This window comes from Rhincodon typus, chromosome 3 (genome assembly GCF_021869965.1).
Source record: "Rhincodon typus isolate 14 chromosome 3, sRhiTyp1.1, whole genome shotgun sequence".
Taxonomy (NCBI): Eukaryota; Metazoa; Chordata; class Chondrichthyes; order Orectolobiformes; family Rhincodontidae; genus Rhincodon; species Rhincodon typus.
Genome location: NC_063334.1, coordinates 88,271,914 through 88,294,746, shown reverse-complemented (window position 1 = coordinate 88,294,746; position 22,833 = coordinate 88,271,914). Strand labels below are relative to the sequence as shown.

The following is a 22,833-nucleotide window of genomic DNA, read 5'->3' as shown; positions in this document are numbered from 1 at the left end:
TTCTGACCGATGGATGTGAGTGACAGATAGGTTTACAGAAACATAGTAACTGGAGCAGGAGTAAGCCAACTGGCCTTCAAGCCTGCTCTGTCATTCAACATGCATGGCTGATCCTCTATCTCAATGCCATATTTCCACTTTCTTCCCATATCCCTTGTTGCCTTTAAAAGTTAAGAAATTCATTTCTTGAACAGATCAGTGACTTGGCCTCCACAAGATTCTGCGATAGAGAATTCCACACGTTCACTACCGTCGGAGTGAAGAAAGTTTTCCTCATCTCAGTCCAAAGTGGTCTAGCCAGCATGATTCAATTATGTCCCATTTTTATTTGAAAAGAAAAACGTGGTCCTCTCTACATGCGCTGTTGCCACTATTCCTGCCCCAAGTGTTGTTGTTCCTTCCTTTCTGTGCACTGTTACCCCTCTCTATGTCTACTAATAATGTATTCTCACCAGTGTAATTCTGCCACCATCTCATTCACACTATGCTTTGTTTCCACTGCCTCGCACATTTATTGTTGCCACAAGCTCCATTCCCAACATTATTGCCACTACTCCTTTCTCTATTTACTTTTGCCACTACATTCTCTCTCAGAACATTTGCCTTTAATGGTTTTTCCAACCTTCTTTCTTTAAATTGCAAGATAAAAATATAAAAATTATGCGTAACATTGTCCAAAGGAGATGGAATAAATAAAATTCCACTGGCTGCTGAATTCATTGAGATTAACGCGATTTGCAATAAAGCTCATTTTAAGATCATTCTCAGGAATTAAAGTGTGCTACTTGCATTTCACTGAATCAAACATTTGTCAGAAAGGCAGTAAAAAATTATAAACGAAAAATTAAATAGTAAGAACAGCGTTACTACAATCACCAAAAATTGGACATGTAAACAACCAACAGGGGGCACTCTCAATCTTTTTAGCAATGGAGCAATTAGTCTCGAAGTCTTGCCCTTTTTAAGCATTATTAGAAAGGGAACAAAACTTTTCAATGTGTTTAAGCACATTGTTTATATAAAAAAAAAGTAGCGACTGCCTAAAACTTTTAAAGATTCATATCTTCTTCCTCAAACAAAACATGTTCAGCAGAATACCTTACGGCAAAAACTTTCAGACATATTTAGCTCATCCTTTTTTTTTTAAAAAGGTGATCCTCACTTCTCTCTGTTCCCCGGATTTCTTTCATCTTGGGAAAGTACCAGCTTAATAACACCTTGGCATGGATGCTGGCAGCCATCCAACAACATACCAAAAAGCCAATTCTTCATGTGTAAGCCACAAGACTACATGCCATAGCAGCATCATGGACAATATCAAAACATGAATTGACCTTCATGTAAGCACAATTTCCAACATGGATCAGGAGGCTGTGAATCTAAGTATTAACATTTCAGTTTTTCGTTCTTATCACTGCACTGGCTAAGATCAGGAATGAAACCTAACTCCATATATCTGCCTTTGGCCCATATCCCTTAATGCTTTTGCTGAACAAAAATTTATCTATCCCAGATTTAAAATTACAACTAATTGAGAGCATCAACTCCTATCTGTCGAACAGAGTTTCAAACCGTGACCATTGTTTGTGTGAAGTGTTTCTTCACATCACCCGAGCAGTCTGGGGCAAATTCTCAGGCTATGCCCCCTTGTTTTAGAATCTCCAGTCGGCGGAAATAGTTTATCTACGCTGTCTTTTCTAGTTAATAACTTGAAGACTTCCAACAGATCACCCCTTAACCTTCCAAATATTTGAAAAAAAAAAGGCCTAATTTGTATAATCTCTCCTCATAACTTAAACTCTGAAGTCCAGGTATCATTCTTGTAAACCTACACTGTACACCTTCCAAGGCCAATGTATCATTCCTAAGGTGCACTGCTTAGATCTACTCTCTGTAATTTAAGTGGGGAGCAACAGCATAACTTCTGCATCCTTGTACTCCTATCCTCCAGATATAAAGGCCTGCATTCCATTAGCCTTCTTGATTATTTTCTGCATTTTAAAGATCTGTGCATCTGAACCCCCAAGTCACTTTGCACATCCACTCTAACTTCATACCATCCAGAAAGTGCCCTGGTCTATCCTTGAATTCCATCTGCCACAGTTTTGCCAAGACATCTTGTCTAATCAATATTCCTTTGAAATTTTATGATATCACCATCACTGACTATAATACCACTTGTATAGATTAATGCCAGAAAACAAAGTTGAGCAGAAAAAAATGAACTGATAATTTGCACTCACCCAGGGTTTTTAAAAGCAGTGTTGTATGAAGCAGCATAATCATAGGTGCTACATACTGAAGTGCAATCACACAAAGATAGTAGAAAACTCGGGCAACCTTCAAGCAGAGAAAAAAATAAGTTACTTAATTTACTTCAATACATTGCTTTCTAAAACAACAATCCTTCGTGTTCTACAGGATTCCTTGCAAATGGTGAAAATGAAACCAAGGAGCCAGGGTTTGTTTGCTAAAATATCAATAGTTATGTTAATAGTTGGACTACACTTATTTTCATCAAATTCCCTTTCAGATGAGTTGGTAAAGCAAGACATAATAAATGCTCTATCAAGTTGACAGAAATAAAACCTGTTTTTATTACTTATGGTGAAACCTAAATCGAGCATTAGTGAGCAGGTTAACACAAAGCAAGTGCTGCTCGTTAGCACTGCTGATGATTCCTTCCATCATTTTATTGATGATTGAGAGCAGACTGATGGCAGGCAATTGGCCAGATTGAATAGGTCTTGCATTTTGAGCATAGGTCACACCCAGGCAAACATCCATACTATCAGGTAGAAGCCAGTGTTATAGCTATACTGGCACAAGTTGGTGAGGGATGCGGCAAGTTTTGGAGCATACGTCTTTAATACCATTGCTGGAAGGCTGTCAGGACCCGTGAACTTTGCAGTATCCAGTATCTCAGCCCTTTTATATAGCTTGCGATGAATCGACTTGGCCAAAGATCTGCATCTATAATGCTGGGGACCTCTGCAGGAAATACGGATCACCCACTCAACATGTCTGGCTGAAGGGGGTGCGGCAAATCAGCCTTATCTTTTGCATTGATATGTTTTACCGTCCATCATTGAGAATGGGGATATTTATGGAGTCTCCTCCGTCAGTGAATTGTTTAATTGTCCACCATCATTCACAACTGGATATGGCAGGACTGCAGAACTTATAGCTGATCTGTGGAATCACTTAATCCTGTCCATCACTGGCTGTTTTTGGCATGCAAGTAGTCCTATTTTGTCACTTCAGGTTGACACCTCATTTTTAGGTATGCCTTCTGCTGCTTTTGGCACGTCCTCCTGCACTTGATCCAGGTTGATTACCTCGCCTGAAGGTTATGATAGTTTGAGGGATTTGCAGGGTCATGAGGTTGAAGATTATGTTGGAGTACATAGTGGTAATCGACAGGAAGTTTCCTTGCCCATATTTGACCTGATGCCAGGGTTTGGAGTCAATATTGAAGACTCCCAACAGTATACAACTGCTGCCACCTCTGCTGGGTCTGTTCTGCCAATGGGAAAGGACACACGTAAGAATGGTGATGGTGTTGGGACATCTATAAGGTCCGACTCTGAGTAGGACTATGTCAACCTGTTCCTTTACTAGTCTGAGACACAGCTCTCCTAGTTAGACCATAGGAGCAGAAATTAGGCCATTCAGCTCATCAAGTCTGCTCCGCCATTCAATCATGGCTAAGTTTCTCAATCCCATCCTCCCACTTCCTCTCCATAATCCTTGATCCCCTTGACAATCAAGAACCGATCTATATCGGTCTTAAATATGCTCAATGACCTAGCCTTCACAGCCTTCTGTGGCAATGAATTCCATAGATTTACTACTCTCTGGCTGAAGAAGTTTCTCCTTATCTCCATTCTAAAAGGTCTTCCCTTTATTCTAAGGCTGTGCCCTCGGATCCTAGTCTCTCCTAACAATGGAAACATTTTCCCAACATCTACCCTGTCCAGGCTATGTAAGTTTCGATTAAATCCCCCCTCATCCTTCTAAACTCCATAGAGTATAGACCCAAAGTCCTCAAGCGTTCCTCATACGTTAAGCTTTTCATTCCTGGGACCATTCTAATGGACCTCCTCTGAACCAGCTCCAGGGCCAGTACATCTTTCCTGAGATAAGGGGCCTAAAACCGCACACAATACTCCAAATGTGGCCTGACCAGAACCTTATAAAGCCTCACGAGTACATCGCTGCTTTTATTTTGAGTGGACTTGAATATAAATGCGAAAGTTGCATTTGCCTTCCTAAGTGCTGACTCAACCTACAAGTTTACCTTGAGAGAATCTGGACTAGAACTCCCAAGTCTCTTTGCACTTCAGACTTCTGAATTTTCTCCCCATTTAGAAAGTAGTCCATACCTCTATTCTTCTTACCAAGGTGCATGACTTCACACTTTCGCACGTTGTACTCCATCTGCCACTTCTTTGCCCACTCTCCTAACCTGTCCAAATCCTTCTGCAGCCACCCCACATCCTCAATACTACCTGTCCCTCTACGTATCTTTGTGTCATCTGCAAACTTAGCCAGAATGCTCTCAGTTCCTTCATCTAGATTATTAATATATAAAGTGAAAAAGTTGTAGTCCCAACACTGACCCTTGTGGAATACCACTTGTCACCGGCTACTATCCTGAGAAAGAACCTTTTAACCCCACTCTGTTTTCTGCCAGACAGCCAATCTTCTATCCATGCCAGTAGCTAACACCACGGGCCCTTATCTTATTCAGCAGCCTCTTGTGCGGCACCTGGTCAAAAGGCCTTCTTGAAGTCCAGGTAGGTAACATCCGTTGGCTCTCCTTGGTCTAACCTGCTTGTTACTTCCTCAAAGAATTCTAAAAAATTTGTCAGGCATGACCTTTGCCCTATTTTACCACGCATTTCCAAGTATTCAGAGATCTCATCCATCACAATGGACTCTAAAATCTTACCCATGACCGAGGTTAGACTAACGGACCCGTAATTTTCAGTCTTTTGCCTTACTCTCTTTTTAAACAGGGGTGTCATGTTAGCAATTTTCCAGTCCTGTGGGACCCACCCTGACTCTAGTGACTCCTTAAAGATCACTACTAATGCCTCCACTATCTCTTCAGCTATCTCCTTAAGAACTCTGGGGTGTAGTTCATCTGGTCCTGGTGTTTTATCCACCTTCAGGCCAGTTTTTCTAGCACCTTCTCCTTGGTGATGGCCACCATACTCAGCTCTGCCCTCTGACTCTTTGGGATATTACTGGTGTCTTTCACTGTGAATATCGATGCAATATAATTATTCAGCTCCTCAGCCATTTCCTTGTTCCCTACTGCTATCTCTCCAGCGTCATTTTCCAGCAGTCCAATCTACTTTTGCTTCTCTTTTGCCCTTTATATATCTAAAGAAACTCTTACAGTCCTCTTTTATATTACTGGCTAGCTTACCCTCATATTTAACCTTCTCCCTTGTTATTTCTTTTTTGTTGCCCCCTGTAAGCTTCCCAAACCTCTGGTTTCCCACTACCCTTTACCACATTATATGCTTTCTCGTTTGCTTTTATGCTGTCCCTGACTTCCTTAGTCAGCCATGGTTGCCTCATCCTCCCTGTACGATGCTTCTTTTTCCTAGGGATGAATTTTTGTTATGTTTCCTGAATTACTCCTCGAAACTCCTGCCATTTCTGTTCCACTGTGTTTCCTGCTAGGCTCCTCTCCCAGTCAATTCTGCCCAGCTCCTGTAGTTGCCTTTATTCAGCTATAATATCATTACCTCTGATTCTATCGTTTCCCTCTCAAATCACACAGTAAATTCAATCATATTATGATCTCTGCTTTCCAAGGGTTCCTTCACCTTAAGCTCCCTTATCAGGTCTATCTCATTGCAAAACACCAGGGAACACACCATGCAGACTCTCAATTCTGCTTACAAAGGATACAATCTCTATTCCCCCGACTATAGAATCCACTACAACTACCACTTGTCTTTTTCCTCCTCCCTCTTGAATGGCCTCCCGTGCCACGGTGCAGTAGTCAATTGGCTCATCCTCCCTGCAGCCCCTTTCCTCATCCACACAGGGAGCAAGTACCTCATACCTGTTGGACAAGGTCAAGAGCGGAGACTCTTCTGTTCCCTTGACAACACTTCCTCCACAAACCTCTGTTTGGTAGTGGTGATTGCACCAATGGAAATCTTCGTCACAACCGCCAATCAGCTTTGTTGCTGCCCTCTGCTAAAATTTTGGCTCTATCCCCCAGATGTTAATAAAAGGTGCAGAGTTGAGAGAGCTTGTTAGTGTTGTTGTTTTCAGTGCCTTAGTCATTGCTAGGTGGTCCATTGGAATTCATCTTTTTTAAAGAACTTTTTAAAAGGTTAATACAACTGTGTGGCTTGACAGGCAATTTAAGAATCAACTACGTTGCATTTGGTTTCCTTCCCATGTTGTGATCGCTGCAGAATCCCCAACCTCTAGCTACGGCCTCTCCTCCATTCCCCAAACCCGAGTTATGGCCTTGCCTCTGCCTTGACGCATCCACTTGCCATTTTGCTTTCCTGGACTGAAGTTCCCATTTAAGATCCAGTTTCATCCAAAGGTGAAACTCTGATACTGTGGAATTGAGAGTCTCAATGATTCAGAAGTTCAAGAAGTTTACATTCAAGAAGTTTTTAAAATGATCCTGCTTGCTGCTTCCTTCTCCTGAACCCACAATGAGAGCAAGGACTTGGGAGAAAAGCAGTGCATCAGGAGCAAGATTGTAAAAGCCCCAGTTATTCTAAACTGTTGGGATTCTCACTTCCAAAACATCAGAGCTCCAACTTTAAACTGAACCTGGATCTTAAATGGAATGCAAGTACAGGAGAAGGAAACAGCAACTATGTGAATCAAGGAGGAGGGTTAAGGCTACAGATTAGAGGTTGGGAGTGAGTAACAGGTTGCTCAGACAATAGGCAGAAGGTCATTAAACAAGGTCACGCAGACAATGTTAAAATGAATCTTGTGACACTCAAAAATTGCAGGCCCCATTGACTTATCAATGCTAAAACAACACTAAACAGGGCAACTTTAAACAAAGGCTTATTGTACTGAAATTCTAACTGAACTTGCATATTTATTCTCTATGGGCCAGGCACAAGAAAAATTGCTCACGGAACAAGAAATATCTGCAACAACTAAATAAGTGGTCACTGGAACAGCTCGTTACCTCAACTTGCTCCCTATACTTTACTATACATGCATAGATTCAAACCAATTATACAGTGGAAACATCCTCTTGTAAGTCTAACACTACTATAATTCCTTCAATTCTTTCTCAGAAGTCATCCCAGGCTTCACAATTCTCAAATACCAATAGAGTCCTGTCTTTCTTTTACCCCCACACTATTCTGTAAATGTTCATTCACTTTAATGCTCTGAGTATTTTTATGTTGCACATTTCTGGGCTCATGCACTTACCATTTTTTGCAGGTCCTTAGTACTGATTCGCCCTGCCTCCTTCTTCATCTGTTCTACACCCTTCTGTGCCAAGTTTAGGTATGCTTGCAAATGTTGTCGAATTAAGGCCAGTCGGAGAACACAAAGCAGGACAATAATCCACAGTCTTAACGAATCATATGCAGTCTCTGACATTCTGCAAGTAATTTAATAACATTTGTTTCAAAAACAAAGGACTCAAAGAAATCCAAGACTGAAACCTTTCAGAATAGATAAATTACTCTAATTAATTTTAGAACTGAACTTTCCTACATTGTTCTTTGAAACCTGTATAAGCAATATCTAAACGGATGTCTGTAGTGATTGCTGTTAACTTCAATTCTTGAGCAATTATTTCTGTTAACTTGTGTCAATTGATTTATTTAGATGTTTTGATTGAAGTCTATTCGTAAAAATAAAGAGGGCTTTGTGGCTGGATCAAAATGACATCCTAGGCTTAATATGGTTCTACTAACCATTTAAAACTGCTGACGTTTTAGCTTATATATGTTTAGTAAGCATCTCTGGAAAATTTTAAAAAGCGTTTTAATTAGATTTACACCTAGTTTTTAAATTTATGAAGATTGACATGAAGAATTAATTCAACGTATCTGCAATTTCCCCCCAAGTTCCTTCCACATCTTCCTGTATTTCCACAAACTGTAATCCACTTTGCTTAAAGTTCTACCTGTACTCCATATAGATTAAGTAAGTTATTTGATTGGAAGTTTCAAATATACAAAGCTAAATTTGTATCTATACAAACTTTTCAGCTATACTTAAAATCTAATGCTGGTTTATGAAAATTAAAATGAGAAATATTTGTGAAATGAGGAAACATTTTTCTGTGCTGTAACCACTAAATTACAATAATTCTTTGATGTTGGATTCACTGACTCCCTGTTTAAGTGAAGGAAAATTAAAAAGTCTTCAGCTAGTTTATATTGTGCTTGCAACGTGTAAATAATTTATTGAAATTCTCAGTATAATCAGCACATTGTTAACCAGCCTGACCTAGCTTAGCAGAAATGCTCATACATCTGAAAATTGAAAATGTTACAGTTACTAAAGATTTGAATCATACTGATGTAAATGCTACATAGTTACTTCTTTTGTTTTTACTATTGAGTGGAAAAATTCAATACATACCAACCGGTAATGAAAGCTGTTCTATCCATCTCAGTAAGTCAAAATGGGGCAAACCCCAACTTACATTCTAAAGTGAACTGAATGCAGTTTATTATGCAATAGGATTTTTATCAAATAAATATACTTACAAAGGAATACTTTCTTTACCAAGTGGTGGATTCATGATATAGTCCTTTGTAATAGGCTTCACCCAGAGGAGTACTATAATTAGTGGTGACAGGAAGTTTATATGGAACAGAGTCCTATAAGTCAGGAAACCCAAAAAAGTACATGATTAGAGACAGTAAGAACTGCTGATGCTGGAGTCAGAGATAACACAGTGTGGAGCTGGAGGAACACAGCAGGCTAGGCAGCATCAGAGGAGCAGGAAAGCTGATGTTTCAGGTCGGGACCCTTCTTCATAAAAATATTAAAGTACATGATTAAGCAGGTATCTTACTTTATTTCTAACTTAGTTCACGGAATGTGAACTTCACTGGTTGTGCCAGCACTTATTGTCAATCCCTTGTTGCCTTTTAGAAGGTGGTGAGCTACCGTCTTGAACTACTGCAGACTATTTGCAAAGCTATGAAGACAGGCCCTTCAGCCCATCGAGTCTGTACCATCAAAACTACACAATCTACACTTGTCCCACATTCTAGCACTAGGCATATAGCCTTAAATGTAATGACATTTCAAATGCTTATCCAAATAATTTCTAAATGTTGAGATTACCTGCCTCAACTACCCACCCCAACTCCCATCAGGCAGTGCATTCCAGAACCTCACTACCCTCTGGGTAAAAAAAAAAAACACATTTCCTCAAATCCGGTCTACACTTCCTGCCTTCCACCTTTAAAAAGTGTTTTCTTGTCACTGACCTTTCAATTAAGGGGGACAGCTGCTTTCTATCCACCTCTGTCCTTGCCCCTCATAATCTTATATACCTCAAGCAGCACCCCACACAATCTTCTAAACTCCAAAGAAACAACTGGTCTTATTGAGCCTTCTTTGTAGCTAAAGTGCTCCAATGCAGTCAACATCATGGTGAATCTCCTCCGGGTGCTCCGATTTCCTCCCAAGTCCAAAGATGTGCAGGTTAGGTGGAATGGCCATGCTAATTTGCCCATAGTCTCCAGGGATGTGAAGGTTAGGTGGACTACCCATAGGAAATGCAGGATTACAAGAATAGGGTACAGGGGTGAGGCTGGGTGGGATGCTCTTCAGAGAGTCAATGTCGACTTGTTGGGCCAATTGGCCTGTTTCCACACTATAGGGATTCTATTAAAACGTCAGAACTCCCTCTGCCTAGTTCCTTTTTATACTGTGTCACTATAGAATTAATACACTATCCCCTGCTTCTGAACTAGGTTAACCTCCTCCAATAGCAGTAGCATAGCACATCGGTCCCATTTATAGATATCACAACTTCCACAGAAACTGTCTCAATGATCCAGGAATCTAAAAGCACCCCTTTCTGCACCAAATCGAGCCATGTATTCATCTGTACTCCTAGGCACGTGGCTCTGGGAGTAATCTAGAGATTACAACATTTTTTTAAGTCTACTGCCTAGTTCCCTCAACTCTTGATGCAAGTTCTGAGGAAGGATCACTGGACACAAAACGTTAACTGATTTTTTCTTCACAGATGCTGCCAGACCTGCTGAGCTTTTCCAGCAACTTCTGTTTTTGTTCTTGATGCTTGTATCATTGGTACTAATGTGTACCACAACCTCTATCTCATCATCACACGCCCCCTTCAGGATGCCCTACACCTGCTCAGTGACATCCTCAACCCAGACACAAAGGAGGCATCATCCTGGACTCTCATTTGTAACTGCAAAAATGCTTGTCTGTTCCCCTAGTGAATCACTCCTCTTTTCTTCTTCCTGGTCTCCTGTGCAGTTAGGCCACTTGTGGTGCCAGAAGTTTGGCTTTGTCCAAAGTGGAAAACTGATTTGTGAACGGAACCCCAGGGGAATTCTCCACTACCTGCCTGTTCCTCTTTGACTGTCTGGTGGTCACCCATTCCCTTCTTTCCCCCAGCTCTTTGAGCTGCAGTGTGACCATCTCTCTAAACGTGCTATAAATGTAACTCTCAGCCATGTGGATATGCCTGCATCCCCAGCCACTACTCGAATTCAAAATGCTAGAGCTCAAGTTTCTGCAAACTGGGAGCACTTCCTGCATACATGGTAACCTAGGATCCATGACTTCCCATCTATGGCAGGTCACACATTCCAGTTGGCTGCTGTTGTCTGCCATGATTTGAATTTGAGCTAGGCTGACTAGGTATGGACATGATACAGCATCTAATGAAATCACCTGATCTTTCACCCACAAACCAGCTTCTTAACCCCATTTAATCCCATTCCTTCTAGTTCTATCCCTGTGGTTACACAAGTTTCTCCTTTTCAAGTTAAGCACAATTGCTCCACCAGTGGTGGCCTTTCCTTTAGCTGCCTAGGCAACCTACAATGGTAATAAATATCATAGATCCCACTTTTAAATGATATTTTAGAGTCTACCTTAACTCCAATTATATATCCCAATGTTTATTTTGTTCTCTCAAAGATGATTAAAAATTGAGAGATAATCACTGCATTTACTCCCTGCTTTGCTGTCTGTGTGAATTGTTCAATCTGATTGGCTACGTAGCCTTTTCTCAATATTTTATGATTGTTAGAGTCCAGAGATCACTGATTATTAGTGCCATATTAAAATTAAAATCAGTAACATGGAATTCACATCGAAGGCCATCAATTCCTTGCAGACAACTTTCTTTGAGGTCAGTATCATCAGTGACACATCACCATGACCATAAAACCTGCACCCATATATTCAAAGGTAGTTAGCACAAGACAGAGGCTTGCAGTTAAAAGAGGGAAAATTTCTAGAATGCACTTAGATCTCTCCCTCAATTAGCGTGTTTCAGTATCAGTGAGATAAGAAGCAGTATTGGATCAGATGTTGGATATCAATGCAAGACAACTGAACAATGAGAAAGCAGTACAGCGCTTAGGAAAAGATGGACCTAACCCAATAAGTAATATATTCAAAAAAGTTATGTCAAATATGAAATTGTAAATGAGAAATGATCTAATCTAAGTGGATGTGTAATTAATTCAATGAAAAAAAAACACTATAAAAATCAAAGGATGTGATGAAATTGCAAAATCCTTCAGCATACATTACATCCTCTCCAAGAAAAGGGCAAAAAAGATCTGCCAGAAAACTGGTAGGTGCTTTCTTATATTGCAGGTAACCTCCTCAATTCCAGAATACAGTCCATCAGGGACAGGGAACAGATTTATAAGCAGCAGGTTATGTTTAACTAACTAATTATTTAGAACAAAAATCATTATTCCCCCTCTGGCTGTATGAAGATTTGTGGAATTTTTTCTTCACGTTTTCTCTTTGCCATCTCCTCTTGAAGGTTGCATGATTATGGGGCAAGGAGGAGAATTCCAGTTTTGCACTGTGCTCCCCAACCTCCCCCTGTCCAAAACAGGAAGCATACCTGTCATCCATCACCTTTTCGGAGCACTCACTTTAAAACTGTTATAAAAAACTATTTTCTAATCAACTTGTTCATTTCCTTCCAGGCTTTAAAGACCACTTAAAAAGCTCTCATTGAATTCTCTAATAATATTTCTGCTGCTTTCAGTGAAATGCCTTGAAGTACTATATTGTCTAAGTTAATTGGGCTGTATAACTTCAAGTGGTAGCTCTTTAAGATCATATCACATATCTTTTCACGTCCAATTTCTGCTTTGTAGATCATGCTGCATACCAAAAAGAGTTGTCTTTATTTTTAAGCAATTATTCTGAATACTCAATTTCCACAGTCCCTATCGTCATTGTTGGGAATATCTTCAATACAATACAACTGACCCTTACTATGAATAGGCGTAAAAAGTTAATGGATGGAATAGGCTAGTCTATTTTTATTTACTGTATTACAAATCATTTCAATGTAGCTTTTAGAGAAAATAATGATAACCTTATCTTTTAGTACAATTATCACTGCAGCATTACATACTTCACCGGGTGCTTTTTATGATTGGAGTTGTTTCTTCTAAGTATACACCCTTCTAAATTTTTAAGTTGAATACATTAGCATGTTGGCTTGTTTTCAATGTATCTTGATTTTTCACAATTTTCAATGCATTATTAATCATTAATAACTTTCAGCACACTGGTATTAACACTATTCATCACTGGGAATTCATTTGTATTGGCCGTTTAGGTCCTCCTACAACTTCCATCTCATTAATATCGGCGGGGGCGGCAGCATGATGATAGTACAATGGTAATGTCACTGCTGTAGTAACCCAGACGATTAGCCTGGGGACATGGGTTCAAATATCACCAAGTCCCAGATTTGGGCTCGTACACTTGGAATTTAGAAGTGCAAGAGCAAACTTAAATTGGAAGCTCAGATTCTTAAGGGGGTTTGACCGGGTACATGTGGAGAGGTTGTTTCACCTTGTGAGAGAGCCTAGGACCAGAGGTAAGGGATCATCATCCATTTAAAACAGAAAATGTGTAATTTCTTCTGAGGACAATGAATCTGTGGAATTCTTTTCCACAAAGGGCAGTTGAAGCTGAGTCATTGTGATTCAAGATAGAGATAGATAGACAGATTTTTAATCAGTAAGGGAATCCAGGGTTATGGTGAAAAGCCAGAAATGTGGGATTATCAGATAGCCTGTGATATCACCGAATGGTGTAACAGACTGAATGCCCTTCTTCTGCTCCTACTTTTTATGGTGTGTTTAATGTCTTCTCACAAGAAAATTCTTCCATACCCAGAAATCAACCTCATGAACCTTTTCTGGACTGTCTCTAATTCAAGTATACTGTCCTTTAGTCAGGGGGACTAAAACTGTTCACAGTATTCCAGGTGTGGTCTGTTCAGTGCCTTGTATAATTTAGCAAAACCTCCCTATTGTTATACTCCATTCCCTTTGAAATAAAGGTCAACAGTCCATTTGCTTTTGCTATTGCCTGCTGAATTTGGATTCATACAGAAGGGCCTCCAAAGTCACTAACCTGCAGCTGCCTGCTATCTTTCTCCATTTAAACAAGAGCAGCTCTCTATTCTTCCTGTCAAAGTGCATAACTTTCACATTTTCCCCACACTGTATTTGATCAGCCAAATTTTTGCCTGCTCACGTAACCAGTGTACAATCCCCTGTAGACATGGTCATCTTCATGACTTGCCTCCCAATCTACTTTTGTATAATTTGCAAACTCAGTAATTCACTTTACACATCCAACTCAGAACACATTGTAAATGATTGTGGATCCAGGACTGATCCCTGTGGCACTCCACTTGTTACAGGTTGTCATCCTGAAATTGCATCCTTTATCTCTGCCTTATATCAGTTATCCAATCCTTTACAAATGCTAATATATGACCTCCAAAACTATGGGCTCTTGTCTTTTTAAAGTAGCCTCATGTGCAGTACCTTAGCAAATGCTTTTTGAAAATATAAATATATCTACGGTTCCCCTTGGTCTATCCTAGTTGTTACAGCAAACAACTGTAATAAATTTGTTATCCATGATTTCCTTTTCATGAAGCTTGGTTATAGCCTGTATTTCTAAATACTCTGCAATTATACACTTCACAACAGATAAACAATTTGCAAATGACAGATGTAAAGCTAACCGGACATATAGTAAATTTCTTTGCCTCCCATCCTCTTTGAATAAGGGTGTCACATTAGTAGTTTTCCAATCCTCTAGGTCTTTCCAGAAACTCTTGGAAGATTATTGATGTATTAACCATCTCTGTAGCTACTTCTTTTAAAAGCCTAGAATGTAAACCATCAGGTCCAGGGGAATTATTCACTTTCACCCCACTAGTTTCCCTTCCATATTTGTTTTAGTGATTGTTATTGCGCTTATTTCATTCCCTACCTCTTAACGCCTCAATTCAGTATTTTTGGCATGCTTTTCACGTCTTCTACATTAAAGATTGATGCAAAGCATTTATCAAGTCCTCTCATTTTCGGGATTCCAATTAATGGTTTCTCAGTTCTGTTCTCTAACAGAACATGTTCACTTTGGCCTCATTCTTCCTTTTTTGTTGTTTAAAGGCGTCTTACTGTCTGTTTTTATGTTACTTGCTAGTTTGTCTTCAATGTTAATTTTCTCCCTCTTTACTTCTTTTTAAGCTTACCTTTTGATAGTTTTAAAACTTACCCAATCTTCTGGTTTATCACCGATCTTTGTGATGCTGTATGTTTTCTCCTTTTAATTTGACACTATCTTTAACTTCCTTGGTCAACTATGGTTAGTTTTTGCCCATCCTAAAATCTTTCTTCCTCAATCAGAAATATCTTTGCTGAGTCTCAAACTATTTTCTTAAACAACTGCCATTGTTCCTCCACCATCTTTTCTGCTAAACTCCTTTTCCAGTCCATTCCAGTCAACACAGTTCTCATCCCTATGTAATTACTCTTACTTAAGTTTAGTACAGTTGTTTCAGATCCACGGTTCTCACTGTCAAATTGAATCAGTGGCATCAATTGTCATAAAACTCCCATCTGATTCACTCATGTTCTCTCATAGAAGAAAATCTGCAGTCTTAACCCATCCTGACCTACATGTGACCCCTAACACAGCAGTAGTTCAATCTTAACTGCCCTCAAAATGGCATAGCAAGCCACTTGGTTCAAGGCAATTAAAGAGGAGCAACAAATACTGGCATTATCAGCAAACCCCACATCCCATTAAAGAAAACAAAGTCCCTACTTCTTGGTTACTGTTAGCTGACCAATTATTTATGCAAGCTAATGTTACCTCCTAAACCACAGGCTCTTCTCTTATGTAGTACCCTTTGATGCAGCATTTTATTAAATGCATTTTGAAAATCAAATACACCGCAAACTCAGATTTATCCTTTATCGATTTTCCATATTGTTTTGAGAAAGTCATCCTTAAACATAATTTCCCTTTCAGAAAGCCATGTTTATTCTGCCAGGTTACATTAGGATTTTCTGAGTATTCTCCTATAATTTCCTTGTGGAGGGTGAATAACTGAAAATATCAATAGGAGGTAGATAGAATTTTAAATATTGCAGTGTTGAGGGCTGAGAGGAACTGGCAATGAAAGAGGAGTTGAGGGCTGGAGTATATCAAACACGATCTTACAGAATGGGAGGGCAGGCTTAAGGGGTTGCATGACACCTACACCTGTTCCTATGTTTTATGTTCTTAATAATGGATTCTCGCAACCTTGTATCATAATTAGATAAGCCATGATCTACCGGAATGGCAGGGAATGTTTGATAGTCCAGATGGCCTATTCCTCCTTCAACTTTTTAATGATAACATGATTATAATCTTGCATCTCATCTGAAAGGTGGCTTGTTCTTTTTCTTTTTCTGCCTCCTCAACTTTGTCAGCTGATATAAATTATATTAGAACCATCAACAGGAGACTACCAGCAACAACCCAAGGCTTGTACTACTTTCTCTGGAGTTGACTGGGGAGGAAACACTTATATAATAAAAGACAGTTAAAATCTGATGTCGAGACCTAAACCTTCATAAGCTAAGGAGCAGAAAATACATAACTCTGGAACACTATGCAAAAACAAAAATGTGGTGAGGGTAACAAAATGAAGAATAAATGACATGCATTATTACGGAATACAGATCTAGATGCATGGCAGAAGTTGTACCATCAGGAAGTAATGAAATGTATTCAACTCTGAAGAAATCACTGCAAAGGCACAAAGCTGTGGAAGCTGGACAACAGGGTAGCTAAAAGGCAAGGTAACCAGCCTGCTTAATTCTGAAAGTGTATATAGCAAACTGGTCGCAACTTTGATTCAAAACATAATATTGAAAAATTACTTAAATATTTATATGAAGAATCAAATCCACAGTGATTTATAGATTTAAACTAAGGGGCAGGAGGTTTATGAAGAAATATTTTTCACCCAGAGGGTGGCGGGAATTGGAACTCACTGCTTGGAAGGGTGGTAGAGACACAAACCCTCATAACATTTAAGAAACAATTAGATGTATACTTATGATGCCAGGGCTTACAAGGCTATGGACCAAGAGCTGGAAAATGGGAATAGAATAGGTAGGTGTTTTGACTGTCACAAACTCGATGGGCCAAAGGCCTTTTTTTCTGTGCTGCTGACTTGATAAATGCATTCTCCATAAATTGTTTCTCAATTAAATATGGGCATTATTCACCAACTGTCACTACTTCCAGGTAATATGTGGTACAAAAGTAAAGACTATGTTTAAGCGCCTCTTGTAAACAATCGTATATTTTTCACAATAATAAAGCTACTGAGGATTGCCACTGTGTCTTGTAAATGTGAGTGGAAAATTGACAGAACTTTAATTCGTACATGGTCCTCCACAATCTGAGAACACCCTAAAGCACCTAACTTGTATTTAGTCATTATTGAAGAGGTAATAATCAACAAATCTACTCTCAGTTTTGCTTATGAACCAAGATTTTATAAAAAATATTGTTCATGGGATGTGGGCAATTTTGACAAGGTCAACATTAATCGCTGATTGATAAGGTGGTAGAGAACTGTCTTCTTGAAATGTTACATTCCATGCAGTGAGGGTATACACACATTGCCAAAAGGGAAGGAATTCTAGGTTTTAATGACCATGAAGGTACAACAAAAGTCACTGCAGTGTGTGACTTACAGGAACAATACAAGTTAGCAGTCGTCCATGTTCTTGCTGCCCTTGTTCTTTAAGCTAGTGGAGATCATTGTTTTAAGAGGTATTATTGAAGAGTTAATCTTGGCCAACTGTTGCAATACAAGTTGCAGATAATGGGTTGGTAGTGTAAGGAGCGACCATTCAAGGTGGTATTAATCAATGGGTAACTTTCCAGCACATTCCTGATTTATGTCTTGTAGATAGTGAAAAAGCTCTGTGAAATCAGATTAAGAGTTTATTCACCCGAAAATACTCTGACCTGGCCTTGTGATAGCATCTATTCTGATACAATTGTCAATGGTAACTCTGAGAATGCTGATGGTGGAGTTTCAATGATGGTAACTGCATCAAACATTGGACAGATATGGTAACTCAGTCTCGTCAGAATGGTCATTGTCTAGCAATTGCACGGTATTAATTTATCCACCATTTATGAACTCAAGTATCAATGTTATCCAGGTGTTTCTGCATTTGCATATGGACTACTTCATTATCTGTAGAATTATGAAAGGAACTGAACATTTTGCAATGAACATCGCCATTTCAAAGGAATGCTATCAAGATAAGACTGCAGTCTAGGGCACTGAAGAACTGCTTTAGCAATAGCCTGAAACTGAAACGCTTAGCCTCCAACCAACACACCTTTCATTTACTGTGATCGCTATGACTTTAGCCAGTGGAGAGCTTTCCCCTAATTCCCATTGACTTAATTTTACTTGGACTCCTTGATGCCATACTCAGGCAAATGCTGTCCTGATGTTGTATTCAGTCACTATAATCTGTCCTCTGGAATTTAGCTCATGTTCATGTTTGGTCCAAGTCAGTAATGAAGCCCGGGGTTGAGTGTAAACGTTAAATTGCTGCAAGGTCTGGGGATGAGTGCAAATATTAAATTGCTGCAAAGTCATAAAAAGTCTGTATGAGAATCACACACATCATATCCAAACAACATTCTTCTGGAAGAAATACAGTATAGGTGGCATATGGCGTCTATAAATTGGTTTTCTTTACAACATAGCAATTGCTTTAACTGTAACATTATGGTCTTGAGTGCTTTTTGGTTTTTCTAATATTAAATTGATTGGTCAGTTTTCCAATAACAAGGGTACACCAAATTGTTTAGCTCTTCAAAGACCTTAATTGGAACCTTATCAACAGAAAAGGAGATCCTCAATATTTAACTGATCTTCAAGATTGAGCCTATATTTCTACAGAAGAAACTTGTCCAGATTCCTGATATTCCTTATATGTGTTTGAAATTCAACGATGCATTGGAGAAATGCAAATAAAAGCTAAGAAGTTTACTTTCCATGGAATTTCAGTATTGGGAAGGACTCATTTAGCAACAGTACAAAGCAATAACCTCACTTGATAATAAACGTTAAAGCGATCAAAGGGCTTTTGCATCAGCTAGTCCATCAAGAGCATTTCCAAACTCATCAATTCAAGGCCCCTGTAGGAGGACTTGAATCTTATCCATCAGTTTCAGTATTCAACTACACATCAGTCACATTGTGAGATCTCACTTTTATAAGCACCAACTTTCAGAGAACAAGTGGACATATCCAGCAATGACAGTCTCTTTATTATCAAACTGAATACAGAGGAGGTGGAGTCCGAATATATTTTCTTCAGTACAAGTACTTTGTTTCAGATAATTTGAACTCTGAAAATTGCAATGAATTCACCTGGTTCTAATCAATCATACTTGGGGGTAAATCAATGCATGTTGTAAAAAGAGACATGCCATTAAGATGGCATAAAGGTTGTAAAATGAAACAGCCAATAGGAGACTGTGATTCTTCTAATTGCAAGAGATAGATTTCTTGCATCTGATCTAGAATCTGCCACAAAACTAATAAGATATTATTAGTGGAAATAATGTGAAGAATCTGGTTGTAACTGATGTCTTAAAGAGCTAATCTGATAAGTCCTGAGAACTGAAATAAAACTGTCAAGAAATTAGGGCCATCTTGTGCCCACACAGTGCAACTGTAAAGACTTTTTTTTTGTTTTTACAGAGAATCAATGCAAATGCAATATGAACAGGATTAAAAAGAACAGAGACGGCAAGGGACAATTGTTATATAATATGCAAGATAACAAAACTGTGGAATGGTACTGTATAATATAATGAGGGGAGATAATGACGCAGTGGTAATGACACAGGATCCGTAATCCAGAACGCCAGCATAACATTCTGGGGACAGGGGTTTGAATTTCATTTAATAGAAAGATGATGAAATTCAAGCCCAAGAAACTCTGGAAATAAACTAGCCTAATTGGATCCATATAACCACTGCTGATTGACATAAAATTTCATCTCTGTTACTAACGTCCTATAGGACAAAAAGTTTGAAATATTTACCTAGTCTATCCTACATGTCATTCCAGACTCTCAAGTCATGTGGTTAATTCTTAACTGCCCTCTGAAATGTCTGGCAAACACTTAGTTATATCAAACTGCTGCAATGTCTAAACAAAGGAATGAAAACAGATAAACCACCTGGCATTCCTCCAAGCATCAAATACAACAGCAAACAGAACTACATTGACCTTGGAAAGTTCTCCTTACTAACACTTGGGGACTTGTGCCAAAATTGAGAAAGCTGTCCCACAAACTAGTCAAGCTGCAGCCTGACAGTCTTACGCACAGAATGAAACCTTACAATGTCCCAGACACCATCATCACCATCCCTGGGAAACGGTTTATTTTAGTGCGGCACTTCCATAGTGCTAAGTGAGACAGACTTCAAATAGGTCTATCAACTCAAAACTGGGGATCCATGAGACACTTTGGATCAGCAGCAGCATGATTGCATTCAATCACAATCGATAACCTCATGGCCTGGATTATCCTCCACTCTACCAGACAATCAAGCCAGGGATCAATGGTTCAAAGAAGAGAGTAGGAGGGCAGGCCAGGAGGGCAGCAGGCATTCCTAAAAAACAAGTCAACCTGGTAAAGCTATAACACAGGACTACTCGCATTTCAAACAGCAATGTAGTATGCAATTGAAAAGGCCAAGGAATCCTGCAAAAAATGAATCAGATCTTGAACTTTGGTGTCCTACCACATCCAGTTGAGAGTGTGGTGGATAATTAAGCAACCCATTGAAGGATGTAGCTCCACTAATATCTCCATTCTCAATGATGGAGAAGCTCAGCAAATCAGCACAAAAGTTAAGGCTGAAATATCTACATCCTCCTTCAGCCAGAAGCGGCGAATGGATGATCATTGTCTGCTCCTCATGAGGGCCACAGCATCACAGATGCCAGTTTTCAACCAATTCAATTCACTTCATGTGGTATCAAGAAAAGTTTGATGGCACTAGATATTATAAAAGCCATGGGCACTGATGACATTTTGGCAATAGTACTGAAGATTTATGCTACAGAACTAGCCGCAAACCTAGCCAAGCTGCTCATTACAGCTATAACACTGTGGGATACAATAATGTGAAAATTGCCCAGATATGACTTATTACAAAAAGCAGTACAAATCCATCCCGCCAATTACTATCCGAGCAGTCTACGCTTCATCATGAACAAAGTGACGGAAGAGGTTGACAACAATGCTATCAAGTAGCGCTTGCAAAGGAATAACCTACTCAATGACACTCAGTTTGGATTCAGCTTGCGACATTTGGCTGTTGACTCCACTAAAGCGTTGGTCTGAAGAGGGACAAAAAAAGAGCTGAATTCTAGTGGTTAGGTAAGAGTGATGCCCTTGACATGAAGCAGCTTTTGACAGACTGTGGCATCAAGGAGTCTGAGCAAAGCTAGAGTTGATGGAAATCAGGGGAAAAACTTTCTGCTGGTTGCAATCATACATAGCACAATAAAAGTTGCTTGTGGTTGTTGGAGGTCAATCAACACAATCTAAAAAGAATTGTGGGAGTTCATTAGGGTAGTGGCCCAGATGTAACCATTTTCAGTTCCAAGTGAGGATGTTTGCCAATAATTGCAATGTTCAGTGCTATTCATGACTTCTCAGGTACTGAAGCACTCAGTGTTCCTATAGAGCAAAAACTGGACCATATTCAGCCTTGGGCCGCAAGTACCAAGAACAATTGTACCACATAAGTGTTGGGCAGTGTCCACTGCCAACAAAAGAGAATCTAACCATAAGCCCTCAATGCTCAAAGCATCAACACAATTGAATCGTCCACCATCAACATCCTTGGTGTTTTATCATTGATCAGAAACTGAAATGGACCAAATCGTACAAGACCTGTGACTAGTGGTGTCCCACAGGGGTTGGTGCTGGGACCTTTGTTATTTACATAAATGATCTGAATGTGAATGTACAAGATACGATTAGTAAGTTTGAGGATGATACAAAATTAGAAGGCATCGTTGATAGTGAGGAAGGTTATTAAAAATTACAGAGGAATCTTGGACAGAGGACTGGCAAATGCAATTCAATACAGACAAGTGTGAGGTATTGCACTTTGGAAAGGTAGGACTTATACAGTACATGGTAAGGTCCTGAGGAGTGTTGTGGAACAGAGGGTCCTAGGAGCACAAGTACACAGTTTGTTGAAAACAGCGTCACAGGTGGACAGGGTGGTGAAGGCGGCATTTAGCATGCTAGCCTTCATCGGTCGAGACATTGAGTATGAGTTGGGACGTTATGTTACAGTTGTATATGTCTTTGGTGAGGCCACACTTGGGGTAGTGTGTACAGTTTTGGTCACCTTGTTATGGGAATGAAATAGTTACACTGGAAAGTGTGCAAAGAAGATTTAGGAGGATGTTGCCAGGACTAGTAGGCCTGAGTTAAAGGGAGAGATTGGCCAGGATAGGACTTTATTCCTTGGAACATAGGAGAATGAGGGGTGACCTTATTGAGCTGTATATAATCATGAGCGGCATAGATAGAATGAATGCACATAGTCTTTTTCCCAGGGATGGGGAACTAAAAACTAGAGGGCATAGATTTAAGGTGAGAGGGGCAAGATTTAAGGAGGACCTGAGGGGAACTTCTTCACGCAGACAGAGGTGCGTATATGGAATGGGCTGCCAGAGAAAGTGGTTCAAGAAGGTACAACAGCAACATTTAAAAAACATTTGGATAGGTACATGGATGGGAAGGGTTAAGAGGGATATGGACCAAAATATGGGCAATTGGCACTAGATGCGTGGGCACCACGTTGAGTATGGACCAGTTTGGGCTGAAGGGCCTGTTTCCATGTTGTATTACTCAATGACTCTAAGTATTGTGACTACAAAGCAGCAAAGAGGTTAGGAAGTCTGCAGCAAGTAACTTACCTCCTGTTGCACCAATGCCTGTTCACCATCCACAAGATGCGAGTCATACATTTGGTGAAATGCTATCCACTTGCCTGAATGAGTACAGGTCAACACAACAAGCAACCTGGGACAATGCTGACACCACATCCACTATCTACACTATCAGTTCACAACGGCAGCAGTGTACACCATTTACAAAATGTACTGCATCAACCTGACCTACTGAGTCTTTCCAGTACACTTGTTTATCTCAGAGTTCCTTCACTGCAGCATT

The 22,833-nt window shown here is 39.7% G+C and overlaps 1 protein-coding gene across 8 annotated transcripts in view; it reads right to left on the bottom strand.

The window, feature by feature from the left end:
• Positions 1 to 22,833, bottom strand: part of tmem161b (transmembrane protein 161B) — a 77,351-nt gene that overhangs the window by 4,565 nt on the left and 49,953 nt on the right. For all 8 annotated transcript variants that reach the window (XM_048621341.1, XM_048621350.1, XM_048621357.1 and 5 more), the window contains 3 exons: positions 8,739 to 8,852; positions 7,444 to 7,618; positions 2,244 to 2,340 (listed from right to left, as the gene is read on the bottom strand). In XM_048621341.1, coding sequence (XP_048477298.1) covers positions 2,244 to 2,340; positions 7,444 to 7,618; positions 8,739 to 8,852 — 386 coding nt within the window. The remainder of the gene's footprint in view (positions 1 to 2,243; positions 2,341 to 7,443; positions 7,619 to 8,738; positions 8,853 to 22,833) is intronic.